The sequence below is a fragment of the Chelmon rostratus genome, chromosome 1 (genome assembly GCF_017976325.1).
Source record: "Chelmon rostratus isolate fCheRos1 chromosome 1, fCheRos1.pri, whole genome shotgun sequence".
Lineage (NCBI taxonomy): Eukaryota > Metazoa > Chordata > Actinopteri > Chaetodontiformes > Chaetodontidae > Chelmon > Chelmon rostratus.
In genome coordinates, this window is record NC_055658.1 from 13,403,870 (window position 1) to 13,421,953 (window position 18,084).

General features: G+C 37.9%; 2 protein-coding genes across 2 annotated transcripts; both read right to left on the minus strand.

Moving 5' to 3' along the window:
• Window positions 1-2,490: 2,490 nt before the first annotated feature.
• On the minus strand, window positions 2,491-5,398 carry LOC121605302 (60S acidic ribosomal protein P2-like). The gene is made up of 5 exons (XM_041935177.1): window positions 5,344-5,398; window positions 4,194-4,317; window positions 4,035-4,083; window positions 3,313-3,405; window positions 2,491-2,603 (listed from the first exon to the last, which is right to left on the minus strand). Exons 2-5 carry the CDS (start codon window positions 4,314-4,316, stop codon window positions 2,527-2,529), a joined length of 342 nt encoding a protein of 113 aa, XP_041791111.1. The 5' UTR covers window position 4,317; window positions 5,344-5,398; the 3' UTR covers window positions 2,491-2,526.
• Window positions 5,399-10,903: 5,505 nt separating this feature from the next.
• lin7c (lin-7 homolog C (C. elegans)) lies at window positions 10,904-16,576 on the minus strand. Its single transcript, XM_041941472.1, has 5 exons — window positions 16,412-16,576; window positions 15,010-15,128; window positions 14,756-14,827; window positions 14,365-14,574; window positions 10,904-13,141 (listed from the first exon to the last, which is right to left on the minus strand). Exons 1-5 carry the CDS (start codon window positions 16,446-16,448, stop codon window positions 12,974-12,976), a joined length of 606 nt encoding a protein of 201 aa, XP_041797406.1. The 5' UTR covers window positions 16,449-16,576; the 3' UTR covers window positions 10,904-12,973.
• Between the last annotated feature and the right edge of the window lie 1,508 nt (window positions 16,577-18,084).

Genomic DNA, 18,084 nt, shown 5'->3' on the forward strand with positions numbered 1-18,084 from the left:
CTTCGTCACACTTCTCTTCCTCTGCATTTCAGAGGAAAATGTTGACCTCTTGACTCGACGCGGAAACGATATTGTGTTGCCCCTATCCCATGATTGTGTATGGGTAAACTAGAGCAAGGAAAGAGCAAGAAAGAGAAGTATATATGAGAGCAGGGCAGAAGAATAACAATCTCGACAGCATATAACACCCTCTGTCCACAGACATTCAACCCAAAAAACCCAAACACTCACACAGAGCTACCATCTACTGACTCATCTTTGAACACATGACTTGACTCTGCTGTTTTTTAGTGGTATTGCAAAACCTGAAAAGTTGGGGATTAAGTAACAGTCTTATTGTCATACACCAGGATGTGACTAATTGGCTTGTGGAGACATCTGAAAATTGCCATGATAAAAGTCCAGAGTTCAAGTTGTTCAGACTGTACTCAGGTCACCATATGGTTGAACAGCTGTGATACATTTGAACAAGAGTGTGGGTTTACTTTCAGAGGTGGGGGGCACAAAGAAAAGTTAAGAAAAGAAAGAAAACATTCTGTAAGGCTTGTATCACCCCCAAGATCCACTTATTAGATCTATTCCACTTAGAGCTGTAGTTGGGACTTTATGGCCTGCCTGTGTTAGCTCAGGTGCAGGGATTTGTAGGTAGTGTGTCTATTAGAAAGCACCGCCCAAGAGCTGCAAGTGCTGCTCTACATACTGAAAAACTTACCTTAGATTTCTGAATTAGAGCATTTTTTTTTCACAAAAGTTGCATTCAAATAAAATATCATATACTTGAGCAGAATACCGGTAGATTTTTAAAAATTAATTATTGAAGACAACCACGACATCTTGATGTCCCCCACTCAGATGTAGTCCCTGTCCCACATGTGGTAAATTGGGATCTGGTCACCCTAGTAATGACACCTGTAAGACTTCACAATGCAGCCATCCTCTACTAGTACTGAAACGCACAGTGTTGTAAATGATATTAATCAGTTACAGTGGAGAGGCACACAGTTTAAAACACACTGCTCAGGCACCAAAAGATTAATATCTGGTCTGTTGTTGCTATGGCGATTAAATAAACAAAGTTTAAGAGGGAAGTGTTGTTTTTTTTTACTTATTGAAATGAGTTGCCTGCGTTATTTATTGGTTTTGACGAACTTACATTGAGGATGTTGACTGTTGAACTATTTGAACTGGAAAGATTTAGTGACACAGGCTGACCTGTGGAAAACGTAGTGTGAGTGGAGATTTGTCTTTGTTCTTTAGCAATTTTATTCCGGTTATTTATTGGTTCCGATTAGTTAATACCACTTAAAGGGTCAGATTTCACTGATTACTTGGATTGCTGTTGTGTAAAGAGCTGTCATGTTTTTCTCCTTCGGAAGTCCTACAAATGCATTTTTCTAGGCAAACCTAAAGTCTCCATTATAAATCCTGACTGCTATACACATCACATTTTCAAACAAACTTATTTATCCTGAAAAGCATCTCACACAACTATTTTCAAAGCGAATAAGAATCTTTGAGGGCGAGATAAATGCAGTTGTTAAGTAATTTACTGAAATACTGTATTTAAGTACAATGAACTCAATTTTTTCCCTTTTTGTTTTTACTTGTATTTATGGAAATAGTACTTAGGCTAGGTTATTAATCACTGACTTTTACTTATAACCTAGTATTTCTGCTCTGTGGACCTGTATGAGGCACTGTCATAACAGTAGAAAACACACTCAGACCTGTTATAGGTCAACATCATCTCATTTTACTATAGAGTGATGAAGTATATATACACACACACACACACATATATATAAAATTGTGAAAACCTACAATTACTTCTTTTCACAAACCGGTGGTCTGTGGTTTGCGTACATCACCTTTCACCTGATGAACTGACGTAGAGATGTCTGTCTACGTGCAACTGCGGGCGAGCCAGCAGGTCACGTGCACCTGTTAGCCAGTGTTTTTAACCGTAGCAGTAAATAATGGGGGTATTGACATGGGGCACAGTGAGCAAGGGATCTGCGGTTACCCTCGCATCTAATTCAGAACATTTAAGTTCAGTGTTTTGCAGTGTCCCGTTTATTCCTTTGTGCAGTGCGGAATTCAACAGCGCCATCTGCCGATCATTGGGCTGAATTACATGATCTATAAATCAATGACTGACTGCAATACTGTGGCAGTTCTTTTGGTGTTCTACAGCACAATTACTGCAGGGAAGTAGCTTTTAACCCACAAGACAGGCACTGACAGTGGGCCTCTTTTCAAAAGGTCAACTTTGAGTATTTAAACATTGCACCTCGTGCACCAAATACATAAAATTTACATGTGTAAAATCTAGTCCAAGTCCTTTCTAAACAAATTTAAAAACCTTCGGGTGGCTATGTTCTAATTTCAGGAATTGGCTCATATTGTATCTCAGTGACGCCTTTTCTACCTAACTTAGCCTAACAATAAAACTTTCAATCTGCAGTGAAACAGACATTTAACACTTGTGAGTTTTTTTTATAAACTTTATTCATCTTTTGACAAAGTTTAGTCAAACAGGCCGAATCCCATGTCGTCATCGGACTCCTCAGACTCTTCTTTCTTCTCTTCCTTCTTCTCCTCAGCTGCAAAACAAGATGAAAGAAATTAATTGCTGCTACAATCACCATTACATTTAAAAGCCATGCTTGAGGTCACTAAAGAAGTCAGACAATCATTATCCACTACTGCAGGGAAAAGGTCACTTAAACTCTTACAGTGTTAATTTTTTTTTTGCTCCGTTGTTGCTTATCTACACCTTGTTCTTCCTATTGTTCTTATTAGCACCCTTATTGTTCTTATTTTGCACCTTATTGTTCCTATTGTTCTTATTTGCACCATCATCTGCTGTTTGCACCCCCCCTTGTGTGTTCTAAAGAGTTTCTGTAAGTGAATTTCTCCATTGTGAGATTAATAAAGTCTAATATAATCTAATTATCATTCACATTTTCAGAAACTATTACATTAATGCAAGGTTACTGTACTTAGAAAATTAAATATGCAAATAATGACAAGTTTCTCCAAAACGATCCTAACTAAAGCCCTAGCAAGTGTCCCATAAATAAAAAAAAAAAAATCTTAACAGATTACATTACCTGTCTGATTTGCACTCACCATGTACTGTCAGGTTTAAATTATGTAGATTTGTAGTATTTAATTCAATGAAAAACTAGCTAATGATGACTAACTGATTTGGCTGCATGTAATCATATTACCATACAAGGTGAAGGCAAAGGCACCGTGTGCCAAGTGTCACTGATGCTGACAAACAAGGTGCTAAGCTGCAGTGCTCACCTGCAGGGGCGGCAGCTCCGCCTGAGCCAGCAGCCGCAGAGCTGGCAACAGCAACCGCACCACCTGCTGGCATGCTGGCCAGCTTACTGTAACCTGAGAAGACAATTTGGCAGATGTTAAACACAAGTGATAACATTGACACTCAGCAGCCAGAAACAAGATAAAGATCAGAAACACTGTTGTGTTGTTATGTTGTTTTCATTATATATAATCTGGCAATTTAGCTGTATATTAACATTACTTAAATATAGTCTTCTCCCAGCCTCAAAGTGGGAACGTATTTAATCTAGTTCGCTGTTTTAGCTAGGTGAAATTAACAATGATTGCCTCTGCCTGCAATCAGAGAATTTAGCACCAAGACTATTAGTGAATCAAGAATTCAAATACACTTAATGACAGTTTCATGTATTGATGGCTCTCAATCATTGTGGTTCACAGCATTTTAGGATTTCCAACTTAATCTAATGTCTGAAAACTGCACACCTATATTTTATAGCAAGTAGTGAAACCACTGACGGAGAGTCCAGCTCTCACTTTCTTTGAAGGATATGAGAAGCACCTGTGTTAACCATGGTCAAGATATATTCTAAAAAATTCACACATTTCGATATTAAAATCCTGTACGTCCAGTATCCTGCTTTAAGGGAGAGAAACCAACAAACGTACTAAATTCAGCAAAACCAAAACTCATTAAAATACAAATGCCACGTTAGCACACTCACCTGTGGTGATCACCTCATTCACATTCTTGCCACTGAGCTCAGAGATGACCTGTTGAGAGAGGTGAAATTTGTAAAGATCACAAAGAAGGTGACTAGCTGCTGGCAGGACTGCTGCTTCCACAACACCAGACACATTATAAGGAACAGACTGCTCTGTACCTTGTCCAGACGAGTGTCATCGGCCTCAATACCAACACTTTCCAGGATCTTCTTGATGTCCTTGGCCTCAGGGTTCTCATTGCCACCCAGGGCAGCGAGCAGGTAAGCAGCAACGTAACGCATCCTCAAAAAACAACCAGGAAGGTTCAAACTGAGCAGATGTGTTGATGGATGCAACAGTGTGATAAATTTCTGCAATCTCAATACACATTTACTTTACTTAAATTAACATACCTTAAAAGTTAACAAGCAAAAACCACACCAAGCATATATTGTAGCCAGCTGCCATTACTTCTGATCTGATTATCACTTTAATCTTTTCTTCTCCTTCCATGCAGATTAACTGTAGCTGTTTTACATGTTTCAGTTTTCACTGAAGTTTTCTATTTAAACTGAAATCTGTCAACTTTCAAGGCAAAACCTTTACCTTTCATCCCTTGGAGGCTCATTTCTGATTTTAAAACACATTCAGGATTATTCTGTCATATGTCATTAGACATAATCTTATGATATTCCTTCATGACATTTGCAAAGTATTTCATTTTATCTGGAAGTAAAATAAATACAGTGACACTGTCTAGCAGCACAATCCTCCATGTTTGTGTCGGCTTTTTCCTTTACATGATTGCATGTTGATTTATGGTAAAGCCTTCATTCATCACGATTAACACTAAAAACTTGCAAGATCCTAACATTTAATCGTTTGTGTTAAATAATTTGCATGACAGTTTATGACAATACAACAACGCCTCTTGGTGATTTTCTGGCAGTAAGAGCAAGCCAGGTGGCCAGTCACCAAATATGAGCATCTACCGAGTTTGGGAGTTAAGGGCCAGAACTCCAAATTAGCAAGTCGCTGTAGTGAAGACTAGTTAGATTTACTCGAACGGATAGGATATAGGATAGGATAGGATAACTATACAGCAACAGTTTTAACAACCATGTGGCGGCATGTTCTCCAGACTCGTTAGCATTTAGCTAACTTAGCCACCGCCGACGTTGCGGTGAATAAAATGAATTAATGTTGTATAAATTGCGTTCTTTAAGATTTCTGAGCGACCGGGGTTTTAAGTTTACTTATTTCTTGTTGCAGCATTACTGTTTTTACAACGATTAATACATTCATTATAATATAAAACAAAACACTCACTTGCTAGACAGGCGAACGCGTGTTCACTCAAAGGTTAGCACGGACAGAAAGGAAGTTACGTCACCGGATGGAGGCGGAAGAAACCTCTCTTCTTCTCCGTTTCTATTAAAATACGGAAAGCAAGTAAGCTCGCTGCCTACTGTGCAGGAGTGTGTGTTCAGTGTCTGTATGATTATTCTATTAGCAATTATTAGTTGGCGATTAACTTAATAGTTGATCTTTAATCGATTAATATTTGTAGCTCAACATTAAGGATATCTTATTGATTATCAAGCTGAATATTATCATAAATCCATTCATACGACGTAATACCTAAAAAAATGTGTATTTTATTTCTGTTGAAAACGCAAAAATAGAAAAGGCAGTGAAAAACAAGAGGTAGAAATAGATAGAATGTGGGATTTTAACCTATGATCTTACAAGATGGATCGCTGGAAACCTTTTTGTCTAAACGTGTACACATTCTGTTTATTTCAAATTTTTTGTATTCAGGTCTATTTACATAACTATCCAGCAAATATGCAATGTTGTTTTTCTGTGTGCTTATACAGGTATATTTTTGTTCCACAGAATTGTACTTGTAACAATAAAGACAAGCAGATTAAAAAAAAATCCTGTTGCTATGTCCCAATTACTGTAAATAATTAAAAAAACAAACAAACATGGATACGTCTCATTCACCGTTTCAGTCCGCAGTTTGGTTTTGTGTCTTCATGTGATATGTTTAATTTCTCCTAGATTGTGTCTCTGTCTTTTGGGTCTGTATAGATTTTACTGCAGCAATATCTGTGTGGAGAGGAAGTTAAATCAGACAGGAATCTTTAAATCTTCAGATCAGATCGGATAATGTATTTTAACTGATCTGTATTTGGAATTATTTTATTATTTGGAATTATTGCTATGATAAATTACCTACTTTGTGGCAGGGTTAGTGCTTTTGTGATGGTGCAAAGCATTTGTCCATTCACCTTTCAACTCTGCCACCATCTTTCCAGCTTTTTCCCCAAAACGACCTTTGTGTGTTAGTCTAAGTAAGTGTGTTTTACTGTACGGTATATTAACATGAATCACTTCCTTTTTCCTTGTCTGCTCCTGCTGCTGGTTTGGCTCCTGGTCCAGTTTGGCCTCCTGCTTCGTCTTCATCCCCTGCTGCTGCTGCTGGGTGTGATTGATTTTGGTTGCCAGAGAAGACGAAATAACACGACGCTCTGCAATGGATTGGATCCACACCACGAGAAACCAACAGCTGTGCTCTGGTCTCAAGCTGTAGTGTGAACAACCAGCTCTAATGAATCGCTGTCACATGCACTGTTTGGTTCCAGGCAACCAGCCACTGATGTACCACTGAGCCGCTGTTACAGAGCTCCTCTCAGGCATCCACATAATGTATGGATGCATCTGGGTGAAACCACCTTTTAAACATAAATATATACAGAGTGGGAGTGGTCATTATTATTAATTCAACCTGTCTGATTAAAAAATGATCAACCTACAATCTCAAAGATACTTTTATTATTAGCTATGTTTTGCTTTATATCAGAATCAGAGTTATTGGCCCAGTATGTGCACAGACAGAGAAATTTTGACTGTGCTTTTTCACTGCTCTCAATGCTACAGACAGTTTTAATAGAAAACAACAAAGCTGAACACAAGACAGGTAAGAAATAAACAAAAAACTATTATGTACATACTGGTGGGTGAAAAAATAGGTGCATATGTACAAAAATATATCTAAATAAGCAACAATGACCAACAACATACAGTGTATAAATACAAGTAAAGTGTTTCTGTAAATTTTAGACAGAAAAAAGAAACTCAAAGAAATAAATATTAAATGGATACACATGAAGCAGGTGATTATGCACAATATATGCTTGCATACATGTCGATATACAGTACATACAGCATGCAGGATTTATATTTGTTAATAATGGATAAGTGCATGTTAAAAACTGTATTTTAAACTATACCTTTAATCAATTGTGGGTAGAGTAAGTGGATGCTTTCAGGGTTATTGCCACTATATGACTAATTCAGCAGTTCAAAACATAAGTTATCAGTTACACAAGGCGAGGCAAAATGTGACTGAATTTTTTTTTTTTTTTGCATTTTATTGAGCACAGGTGATAACATGAATGGCGCAATCATTAATGTTATTTAAATACAACTGTACTTTTCCTGCATTGAGAAGTCAAATGTTTGCTTTGGAAAATGCTAATGACTGGGATCCACTTGAAAATAATAAGGGTGCTTGGACACTGGCCAGGCTACCAAAATTCAGGTGAGCAGGATTTATTCAGAACACAAAGCTTCACACTGTGAAGAAAAAGATGGAGCGATTAGGACAGGGAGAGAACCAAAATGGAAAGCTTTTGTTCCTTTGAGTGTAAAAATGCTTCATTTTATAACTAATGAGAAGAAGGCAGTCTTTGGCTTTCAAAGGAGGGTACGGCAGAAAAACTTGGAAGCCACTTGTTCCATCCTTCTATATTTAGTATATTTTCATTTCTGGTATATTTTTATTGCATTTGCACATATTTTTACTGCATGTTACTTTATTTTATTCTAGTATCTTTATTTTATTATCTTGTTTCTAACACGGGGGGTTGCAATGCAAATTTCATTGACATGTTACGCTCAATGACAATAAAGGCAATCTTAAATCTTGAATCTAAATGTCTCCACTTCCTCATGATAAATAGTTTTTGACCACAAAATTGGGATTTTAAGAAAAGATTTTCTTTTAACGTGACCTGTGCTGATGCTCTCACCAAGTCTCTGCTTCCATCTCGGAAGCGGTTTCCTGCTTTTAATACAATTAAAGCAAGGCAGGGAAAGACGAGAGCTGAAATGGAGAGAAAACATTAAATGGTGCAGCTGCTGCAGCGCACATCAACGAGGGAGTGAGTCAGATCTGTCTAAAAAATAAACCGTCTGCATAGTCGAGAGTTCAAGTTCATTCTGGTTTCATTATTCCAAAAGTGTTTGACGGCAAACTTTTTACATTTCCCTCTGCATCAAAAAGAGCTTGGTGTGTGTTGTGTGTAAGCTCTAGATGGTGAATTTCTATCAAACATCTATCATACATGTAGGTGTCAGGCATGACAATTATGAGTTACGACTATATTATGAAGCCTAAATATATCCTCTAAAATACAAGACAAGTTTTACAGGTCTGGAACTTGAGCTGAATGATAAGAGTCATCTTATTATTTTGATTATGAAGGGCTGGGATAACACACGTCCTCTCGCTCCCCTTTCACTGCCTTTGGTGGTTGCTTCTGATACTATTGAGCCTAAAACTAAAATAAATACTCACAATAAAAGATGCTCAAGAACACGTTCAAAAGATGTAAATTTAAGCACTGTTTATTTAGCCTCCAGTTCAATTATTATCATGTTCTACATCACAACAGTTTACATTCCACATCAATGTAACACAGTAAATTAGGTAAGAAACCAGAGAACACAAAATAACACAACACAATCTACAGTTAATAATCCTAAACAAACACTGACTAAAATATTTCAAAACATTATCAAAGTTTTCACAAATGCTGCAAGTTTGGTCTTTGTACCAGAAAGAAAAAGATCAGCTCAGGTCTCAGAGAAGACGAGCTGATCTAGGACAGTTTAGCTGCGAGTTCATACAGTCGAGAGACATCAGCAACCATCCGACATCAGTGCTGCTTTTCAGAGAGGCTTTGCTGATATGGCCCTGGTACGCAGTCAAAATGGAAGTACCAATCATTCCTGGTATTTGTTTTTAGGAAAATCACTTATAAAAATTGAGAAAAATATCAAAAGAAAAGTATTATAAAAAATATTCTATTGACCATTCCAATATATAGACAAGGAAAACGGGTAGAAAGTTGAAGGGTACTTCATAAAATGTTGCAACTAAGGTTGGATAATGGTCAGTGACATTCAGTGAAGAGTGCGACTGTGCAATATCAATACCAAGCCTCATTACATTTTTTTCCTGATTTACTATACATGAGTGTAAGCGGTGAATCCAGCTAGCTAATGTTGGATTAAACACAATCAAGGGACAAACTATACATTATATTAAGACATTTCAACTTTTATGTACACCTCGACTCTTCTGCTAAATTCTCTGCCTTGAAACAAAAGTATGCTCAAAGTAGCCTATGGAATGGTCTATTGCTAACCACACTTTCACATAAGCTTATTCTTCTACATGCATCCTGACAATCATTAATTAAATAGCAAGGCTAATATCACATGGACATTTTTACTGTAAGTATTTTTAATGGTGATCAATAGGAGAATGTCACAAACATTGTGAATGCGTCATGACATTAAGTGACTCCAATTAGTCTGAGTGCAGCAGTCCCAACATTGTTGAACATGTCATTTTACATTAAAGTAGTAATTTTCAGCACATTCTGCAGTAAAATGGCAGCTATTTTGCACCATTAAAGGATATCTCCAAAGTTTTTAAATGACCTTGCATAGATATTTTGCATTTAGTTTTGCAGTACTGTGTGTGTTTTATTACTTTGTTCCAAAATTCAGCATTTTTCATAAGGAGTAATAGATTACAGGGAGCACACGCACTGAATACAACTGGGCTATGTGCTCATCATGTATCATCGTTTTTCTTGCACTATATTAAATATCAAAGTCTCGCAATTCAATAAAAGTTAATAACACCTTCCACTGACTTGAGTGAAGATATTCCAGCAAGAAAAGTTTATATTTAAAGGAACAGCAGACTTTGCGTTGGCATGGAGGGCAATAATGGACACGTGTAGTGACTGTAACAGACAGTAAGATGACGAAGATGCACTTTGTTTTCTGGCAAACTGCAATTTTAGTTCCAGTTATCATGGAATCTTTTTAAGGTCAAAAAGTACCTATGGACCTCATAACTTCTGAAAAAAGCTACTTACAGTTTGGGAGTGATGTCATAGGCAGTTGCCCATATGATGGTGGATAATGCAACAAAACACCAATGAAAAAAAGACAAGGACTGCAGTAACTACATCACAAAAGCAGCTACACAGTCGAACAGAAACTATCTGGGACCTCATTTCAGATGGTCACACAAACTGTACAGCTATGTCATCAGGCGTCAATTCGTGTCCTACAGCAAACACTGGCAAACTCAAATAGAAATCCATTTCACACTACACTGCACTGAAAAGGAATTCATTTGTGAATAAGGATTCAGAGGACAAACAGTTGAGGACACCACTCAAAGCTACACCAATGGCAAACGCTTCCTGCGCTCATACATCGTTACTACCTTCTCGTCCCAATTACGTGCTGTGTTCATCCTGAGGCTGGAAGATAGTATGGCTTAGTCAGCTAAAGCCTACTTTACATTATGCTTTATATTGTACACAACATTGCATCTACAATGGAAACAGAAGAATTTGTGGATAAATCTCTGAAATTAAATTTGTCCTGGGGATGTTTTGTTGTCCTACACACTGAAAAAAAGGACGATGAGGAGCTTCTAACAGACAGTTATTTATATTGAAATTGACTTGATATTTCCCTTCACTGGGAAAGCCAGAAAAGTTGCTGAATGCTCACTTTTGCTGTTTTTTATTGAATAACAGAGTATTTGAAGGGTTTGAAAGACATAATTGTTAGACTTGTTTGACTGACATGTATCAGTTTTTTTTAAGCATTAATATTCCACATCACAAGAAATTTTCTCATGATACAAGAAACACTAATATGACAGTTAAACATGCATTCTGCAAACATTTTAAAACTATAAAACATATCAGTGTTGTAAAGGTAGGAGGGGAGCCTTGGTATGCAGTATATTGAGGGTTATTGACACTGTTTTGATATTAGCCTTGTTAAAACTGCAGTCAGAATAAACTTGACTGTTTGGCAGTATTCAGTAATAAAAAGTATTATTTAACACGATGTGCAGTTTGTATATTACATACAGATTACATGGGTGCCAGTAAACTGTTAGATTTAATGGAGCAATGACGACTGTTAGTGATGATGGGATCAGAAATAAACCTGTGCTGGCACACAGGTCAGAAAAAGCTGAAACTGACTGCTCAGCTAAAATCTTCATGATCGGGCGCGGCCTTGTGTTTGAATTGTGTCCAAGCATGATTAAAGTAAATGGTTCTCTTATCCCAGCACCGGTGCCATATTTGATCTTTTAATCCAGGTAATTTAAAGATGTCAATGATTACCAGGATTAAAAAAAAAGTTAAAATGAATGATGTGCCCATGCAACAGATTAAAAGCATAACCCTCTACACACTGCATAGAGTCTCTACACACTGTATAGAGTCTCTACACACTATAGAGTCTCAACAAATATGCCGTATTAATATACAGTATGTGTGATTTCAACACCTGCCAGTGCATTCATCACAACAATGATGAAAGTTCACTTTAGGTATCAGTGTGACTTAAAGAGATTGTTTCATATTATCATATTGCTTGATATTGATATTTTTCCTCATTTTGAACTTTAACTGAATGATGCCAACGATACTAACAAGCTGTTTTTAGCAGAAACTAAAGACAAATGTTCTGTAACTGACTTTTCATTAAGTAATGTGCCTGGCATAGGAACAAAAATGTGACACATAGAACATTCCTGATTTATGTCAAGACAAATTAATCAGAAGCTGAAGAGGTTTCATCTCATGTCACGCTGACTGCAAGGTTTATGGTTCTGATTTATTCCTTTGATACGAGCAATAACATGAGTCTCTGCGGCGGCAGGAATTCAGCTCAAAAGTTGCCGAGACCCCATTACATCACTTACAGTGCCTGCTGAGCTTTTTATAGTGTGAAATGATGTTAGAAAACTTAAAGACTAAGCCAAGAGAAACCTTTTAATAGATAATCCATCCCTTTTGTAATTAAGTGTCCTTTCAGCAGTTTCCCTTATCATCAAACATATAACTACCTAACTATCTCTTTTAAATCACTCAAACTGTCTTCAACTCCTCCAAAGCTTTCCCATTCCAACATGTCTGTGGAGCGGCAATGAAAAAAAAAACCAAAAACCCCAGCAGCATCTTTTTACAGTTTTCACAAATTAAAGAGGTTTACACATTTTTTAGCACGTATTTGTATCACATCAAATGATATTTGAGAATAACAGATGTAAAGCATGTTGTAATTCCTGCCCAAGAGCATTTGATTAGCAGTACTTGACTCTGAATGACTAAAAAGAAAGAAAGAATGGTGAACACAGTACATGAGATGAACGTGTTTGCCCTGAGGCACTTGGTAGTGGCTGTGATAAAACAATTAACACTACTTTTCCAGTCTAAGGAATTGTGTAGCTGGTCTCAACAGCACTCAAAGACGCATTCAAATTGTCAATTCAAAATTAATGCACATGTGTGAGCGACCACCTGAACTGACAATCATGATCATTTTAGTGTGTCTCTAGAGTTGTAGTGTCCAGTGTAACAATGGTGAATATTAACAATGCTACAGAAAAGGGTAGACGCACAATATACAGTATGTGTGAGTAGGAACTACAACTAAACTTGTAGTATGTTTGTTGTGCTGTTTTTGGGCAGGGAGATAAGAAAGAGACCAGAACAAATGGCCAGAAGGCTAGAGGAGGAGACACATGGGAGCTGGGCATCAGCACAGAAAAATCCTACTGGGGATAGTTGTTCTGTTGCCGACGCTTCGCCGACCTCATTTTCTCAAAGCGTGACTCCATTTCCTCTAGGACTTTGGGGGTGTACCTCACTACCAGCTTCACTGTGCCCTGAGCTGCTTTGAGGAGTTCCACAGCCTTCTCGTGGTGCTCACCTTCCACGCTCTGGAGAAAACACAGAACAGTATTGTAAGATTTTATGACGAAGAGGCATAACAACTGTAGTAAAGTCAACAGTTTTTATAGGTTTATAATCCAAAAAGCAATATACTGTGGGCAACTGTTAAGCACAAGGTGACTTGAAAGGAACAATGACCTCAGTATTTTATAGGTATTTGAGTGAATTAAACATAAGCTTTGGGTTTTGGTTCAACACACCATATAAAAGTTTGTAATTTGGAAATTTTAATGAGAGAACAAACTGAGCAACAAACAAAGTCAATTGGATAATTATCTTTGGCTGATCCTGGAATTGCAACCTAAGCACAGCAAGCAGCGATCTCAACTGCTAAATGTTGTAGCTAATGTGGAAGAGCCTTAAAGTACCCTGTTGGATTATTTCTTTCCAAACAAAAAAAAAACAAGTTTATGTTCAGTTTCTCACCAAAACATATAGTCTGTATTCCTGAGGCCTAATAAACATGTTGAATGCATTTCCTTCCTCATTAAACATTTGCAGAGACCATTGTCAGAAGAATCTGAAACCTCCATCGTTTACAATCATATCTGCTTGCTAGCAGTCTTCTTCTCCTTTACCTTTGTTGGTGCATTGCTTCATTCACTGGCTAACAATTCTTACATTCACCACCTGCCGATCAGTGTGCAAGGGGACTGTTGAAGGGGACTTCCAAATAACAATTCTTTATCAGTTCCTACAACTAATAGTAAACCAGCATGCCGATGAAAATATTTCTCTGTGGTCTGATTACTGGAGACACCTCTGTCTTCTTTAGCAGTGAGCATACTAAAAATAAAACGTTACAAGTTGTACAGTAGTTTAACCCAGCTCTCTGCTAAGGAATCACAAGTGAGATTTGGAGAGACAAACAGTATGAAATGTGACATCTGTAATGGTCGACACATCAGGATGACAGGATTCAAATTTGTGATATTTGACTGTATGAATAAAACTGACTTGACTTGAAGAGTAGCAGAGAATTTGAGAGGTTTCAAATTCTGTAAAAGTGTTTACTTTATCACCTGGTGGATAATAAAGCCAAGTTTAGAAAAACATCAGCTTTGCATTTATGCCTTTGTAATTTACCATTTATGGAAACGCATGAGCCATCAGTTAAATGTGTACACGTCATCAGACTGAAGTGTGTTTCTTGCTAAAGCTTCAAATCGAACATCTTTGAGTCAGCCGTGACTCATTGAATTGAACGTACCACCCCGTTGACAGAGAGAAGCTGGTCGCCTCTCTTCAGGCCTCCATGACGGTCAGCGATGCCTCCTGGGATGATCCGTGAGATGTATATAGGTGAGTTTTGCTCCTTTCCACCCATTATATTGAAACCCAGGCCTTCTTCTGTCTTGGGCAGTTCCACGACACGTGGATGTGAGTGTCCCTCACTTGCTGCAAAAGCTGCAACAGTAGCCTAAATATAAACAAAGTGGTGCATAAGCTTTGCAAATAAGGTGCATTTGTGGTATCTAACAAGCAAGGTGAGGTGTTCAACTAGAGCACCTTTAAGAAACAAATGCTCTGAAATTGAGATTAGAACAACATGTCCACAAGTCCAATGCTTGTGTATTACATGGTGTTTGACTGGGGTCTACCTTAGCTGTGGCGTTGGCTCGTACTTCAGGACTGCTGTTAATGTCCACAGTTTCATACACATGTTCATAAACCTGAAGAGACATTGTTGGACATTTCATCACATCCCAGAAACAGATGTTCATGCTTCCAAAAGGCTAACACAAAGTAATCAAACCAAACTCTGTTTTTAAACACTAAAGTTTAACATCAAAACAGAAAAGTGAACTACTGCCACATTACAGTTAAGTGTTTTAAAAATAGCAAAGTGTCTCACTTCTCTAACAGCGTTACAGAATTCACTTTGTAAGACCCTCTGCAGAGCCTGCAGCTTCTGGGGAGGCACCTCCCCTGTCCTCTGGAGCTTATCAAGCAGTTCGACAGCACGGTTGATATCTGTTAACAAGAACACACACATCGCCACCAAGGTTTTCACTGATATCTGCCAATGAAGACATTCACAAAAACAATTTCTTGTTTGAAAGTCATCTGTGCCAATCTTAAACTTAAAAGCAACAATCTCTGAAGGAACTTAACGAATCGCTAAAGTCTACAATGATTTATAAATCATTAAAATCGGAATCAGTTCTCTGTGAATTAACATGTCTTTAATTAGTCTGAGCTTTAATCTACCCTGACTTGCACTACATTTGATCTGATTATACTCTGAGGCTGTGGGGACGCTCGCCTTGGCTTACAGTGATGTTTATCTACCATGAATAAAAAGAGCTACATACGTCAGTACGAGAGATTGCACTATATCATACTTCAGAGCAAATATAGCGCTAAATGATGTACTGCACCTTAATAAAGTTTTAAGAAATAGGTAATTGCCTCTGCCAACACAGGGCAAACATTATCAGCTGTTATGTCAAAATAAATAACAACCATGTGTGAGCCGTTTTCCTCCAACATTCGGTTTATAATTTCAGATTTATAGTTTATTTTGTCCGACTTAAATCGTGAGCATGAAGACTACTCTCCCAATCTATGCTAATTACTACTGCAGCTATCTGATCCTAATGAAAGCTATTCATTAGCCATTAGCTACGGTTACAATTCCCTTCAACATTTCAATATACCCAACAGCGAAGAGATTAATTCACATATATTTGCTTGAGACTTTCTGCAACCACAGTTAACATTACATATTTGGGGCTTTGCTAATTCAGGGTTTTCTGTATTGTCCAGTGTAGTACCAGACCAGACAGGAGCTAATGTGAGCATTTAGATATAAGGAAGACGGGGGCTGAATTGCCTTTGTAATGTAAATACTTCCTCCTGCTACTAATGATGAAGCGTGTATAACAAAGTGTATAAAGCCTCAATTTCTTTTGCAAACATACGCTTAATCTTTGACAAGCAAGCTATGCTAACCCATCACTGTCTGTTGTCACTATTGGCTTGTTAGCTGGAGCGCAAAGTAAAAAACAATGTAGCCGTAAAAACTATCGTTGCTTTAGCTCGGTGCAAGAATGTAGCTACACCATCATTCAAAGCCATCAACTATTTGGATCTCATCGTTAACACAACGTTAGATAACTAAACAACAAAGTGTGCTGTCAAAAACAATCACCAGCTCATTTGGCTAACGCTAGCTAAGATAACGTTAGGGTAATGTCTCCCTGGTAGCACAACAAATATATCTCAGCTAACGCTAGTTAGCCGATTAACTTTACCTCTTTCCAACCGCACAGGCTCTCCAAGCGATGCCATTCTTGAAATGACCGTTTTTTTATATTGCGTTAAATGCTTGATATGGAAAACTAAATTTGGTAATCCTGGCTAGCTTTCCGTGCGCTTAACCGAGACGATAAATCAGATTAGCCAAGTTAGCCGGCTAGGCTAGCTGCCAGTGTCATGGTGTGTTCAGTAATCCTCGTAAAATGAGAAAGCCACCAAACTCTCCGTTTTCTTTTCCGTAGTTAATGGATGCTCACGAGTGAACACTGAAGGCCTCTTCCCTGACTATTGTGAATCAGTAGATGTTTTAAATGATTTATCTCAAAACAATAACTAAATAAATTATACGTTTCCAAAGAACCAGAGGAAATGAATTGTTTATGTAATACCTCACCCATTTGTACACATATTACTATTTAATATATCATATATCATATAACAATATCACCATGACTCAGTGTCGGAGACCATGGAAGTAACACTATTCTTGAGGATCCTTCCTTTCTACGCCTCATCCAGGAAAAAGGTGATGAGAGGTGCCCACATTGATTAAGGTCCCTTCTCAGAATTTAATGATCAACAAAATCAGCAATCATCTGTGGGCTAGTGCATCATTCATTTAATAGCTTCGCTGATATCTGGTGGATGCTTATAGCTCACGGGATTGTTACATAATGTCCTGTGTATTGGTGACAAGGGACCAGCCAGAAGCCTCTTTGGCTTTTTGCGGACACCTGGGAGGAATGCTCTCTCTGCCGCCCTCTACTGGTTGGCTGCGGCACACCTTGAGACTCCAGTGCATCAAGTCTGCAGAACTGCAGCTGCAGTGCACTGCTCTCTGTGGGCTGAAACCTACAGCAAGCATGATTCACCTCTGACCACACCCTAGCTACTGATGACAAATAAAGTGTTTGCCTGTGACAGCTGATGAAATACACCTGCTGTGACATCACTGAGTTGAGGTGTGGCCAGAGACGCAACACATTTGAATGTAGGACCCACATGTTGTGGATCAGCAGCATTTTTTTTGTCCATTTTTCCTCTCGATACAACAAAATCAGCTTCACATTGTGCTAAAATGCTAGGTTGATTTTTCTTGCTCTTGTTTTTGTCTTTAAGCTTCTGCAGCTCTCTATGAAATAAATACTACATCATACTCTCAGATCTATTCACATGCATGATTTATGAACGGAAAAGATAATATGGGCTTCACTTTGGCTGAGAGACAACTGGTTATTTCACAGTCAATTTGTCCATTACTTTAATAAATGTGTGACTGGTGGATGGCAGTTTTCTATTACTTAAGCTTTGTTAAACAAAAATAGCCTGAAGCTTCTACTCATGATAAATGGAGCATCTCAGAATATCTTGTCTGAAAGACACTGCAGAGGATTTGATTCATGGTCTCGTGTGCTGGCGTTGTGTTAGTGCTCAGACACGTTTATCGAATTGTACTGTATCGTTCCAGTTCTATCTTAAGGTGGATTTTCTTTGAAGAGCAAGGCATAACAACTGCTATTCTTCAGAATGACTGGTCATTTTAATTCTTACTTGGTTTGTTTGGCAGTGACAAGACACCTCACTAACTTTTTGTTGGAAATTCATAATAATCATTTGTGAGACACTACTGCATGCTTGCAATCTTTGTCAGATGGTGGCGTAGAGACAC

Coding starts and splice junctions, on each gene's coding strand:
- lin7c (XM_041941472.1), bottom strand. CDS start 16,448: ATGGCATCGCTTGGAGAGCCTGTGCGGTTGGAAAGAG. Junction 14,828..15,009: donor TCTGTAACGCTGTTAGAGAA/GTGAGACACTTT, acceptor ATGTCTCTTCAG/GTTTATGAACATGTGTATGA. Junction 14,575..14,755: donor GAGCCAACGCCACAGCTAAG/GTAGACCCCAGT, acceptor GTTTATATTTAG/GCTACTGTTGCAGCTTTTGC.
- LOC121605302 (XM_041935177.1), bottom strand. CDS start 4,316: ATGCGTTACGTTGCTGCTTACCTGCTCGCTGCCCTGGGTGGCAATGAG. Junction 3,406..4,034: donor GAATGAGGTGATCACCACAG/GTGAGTGTGCTA, acceptor TTGTCTTCTCAG/GTTACAGTAAGCTGGCCAGC. Junction 2,604..3,312: donor CGGAGCTGCCGCCCCTGCAG/GTGAGCACTGCA, acceptor CTTGTTTTGCAG/CTGAGGAGAAGAAGGAAGAG.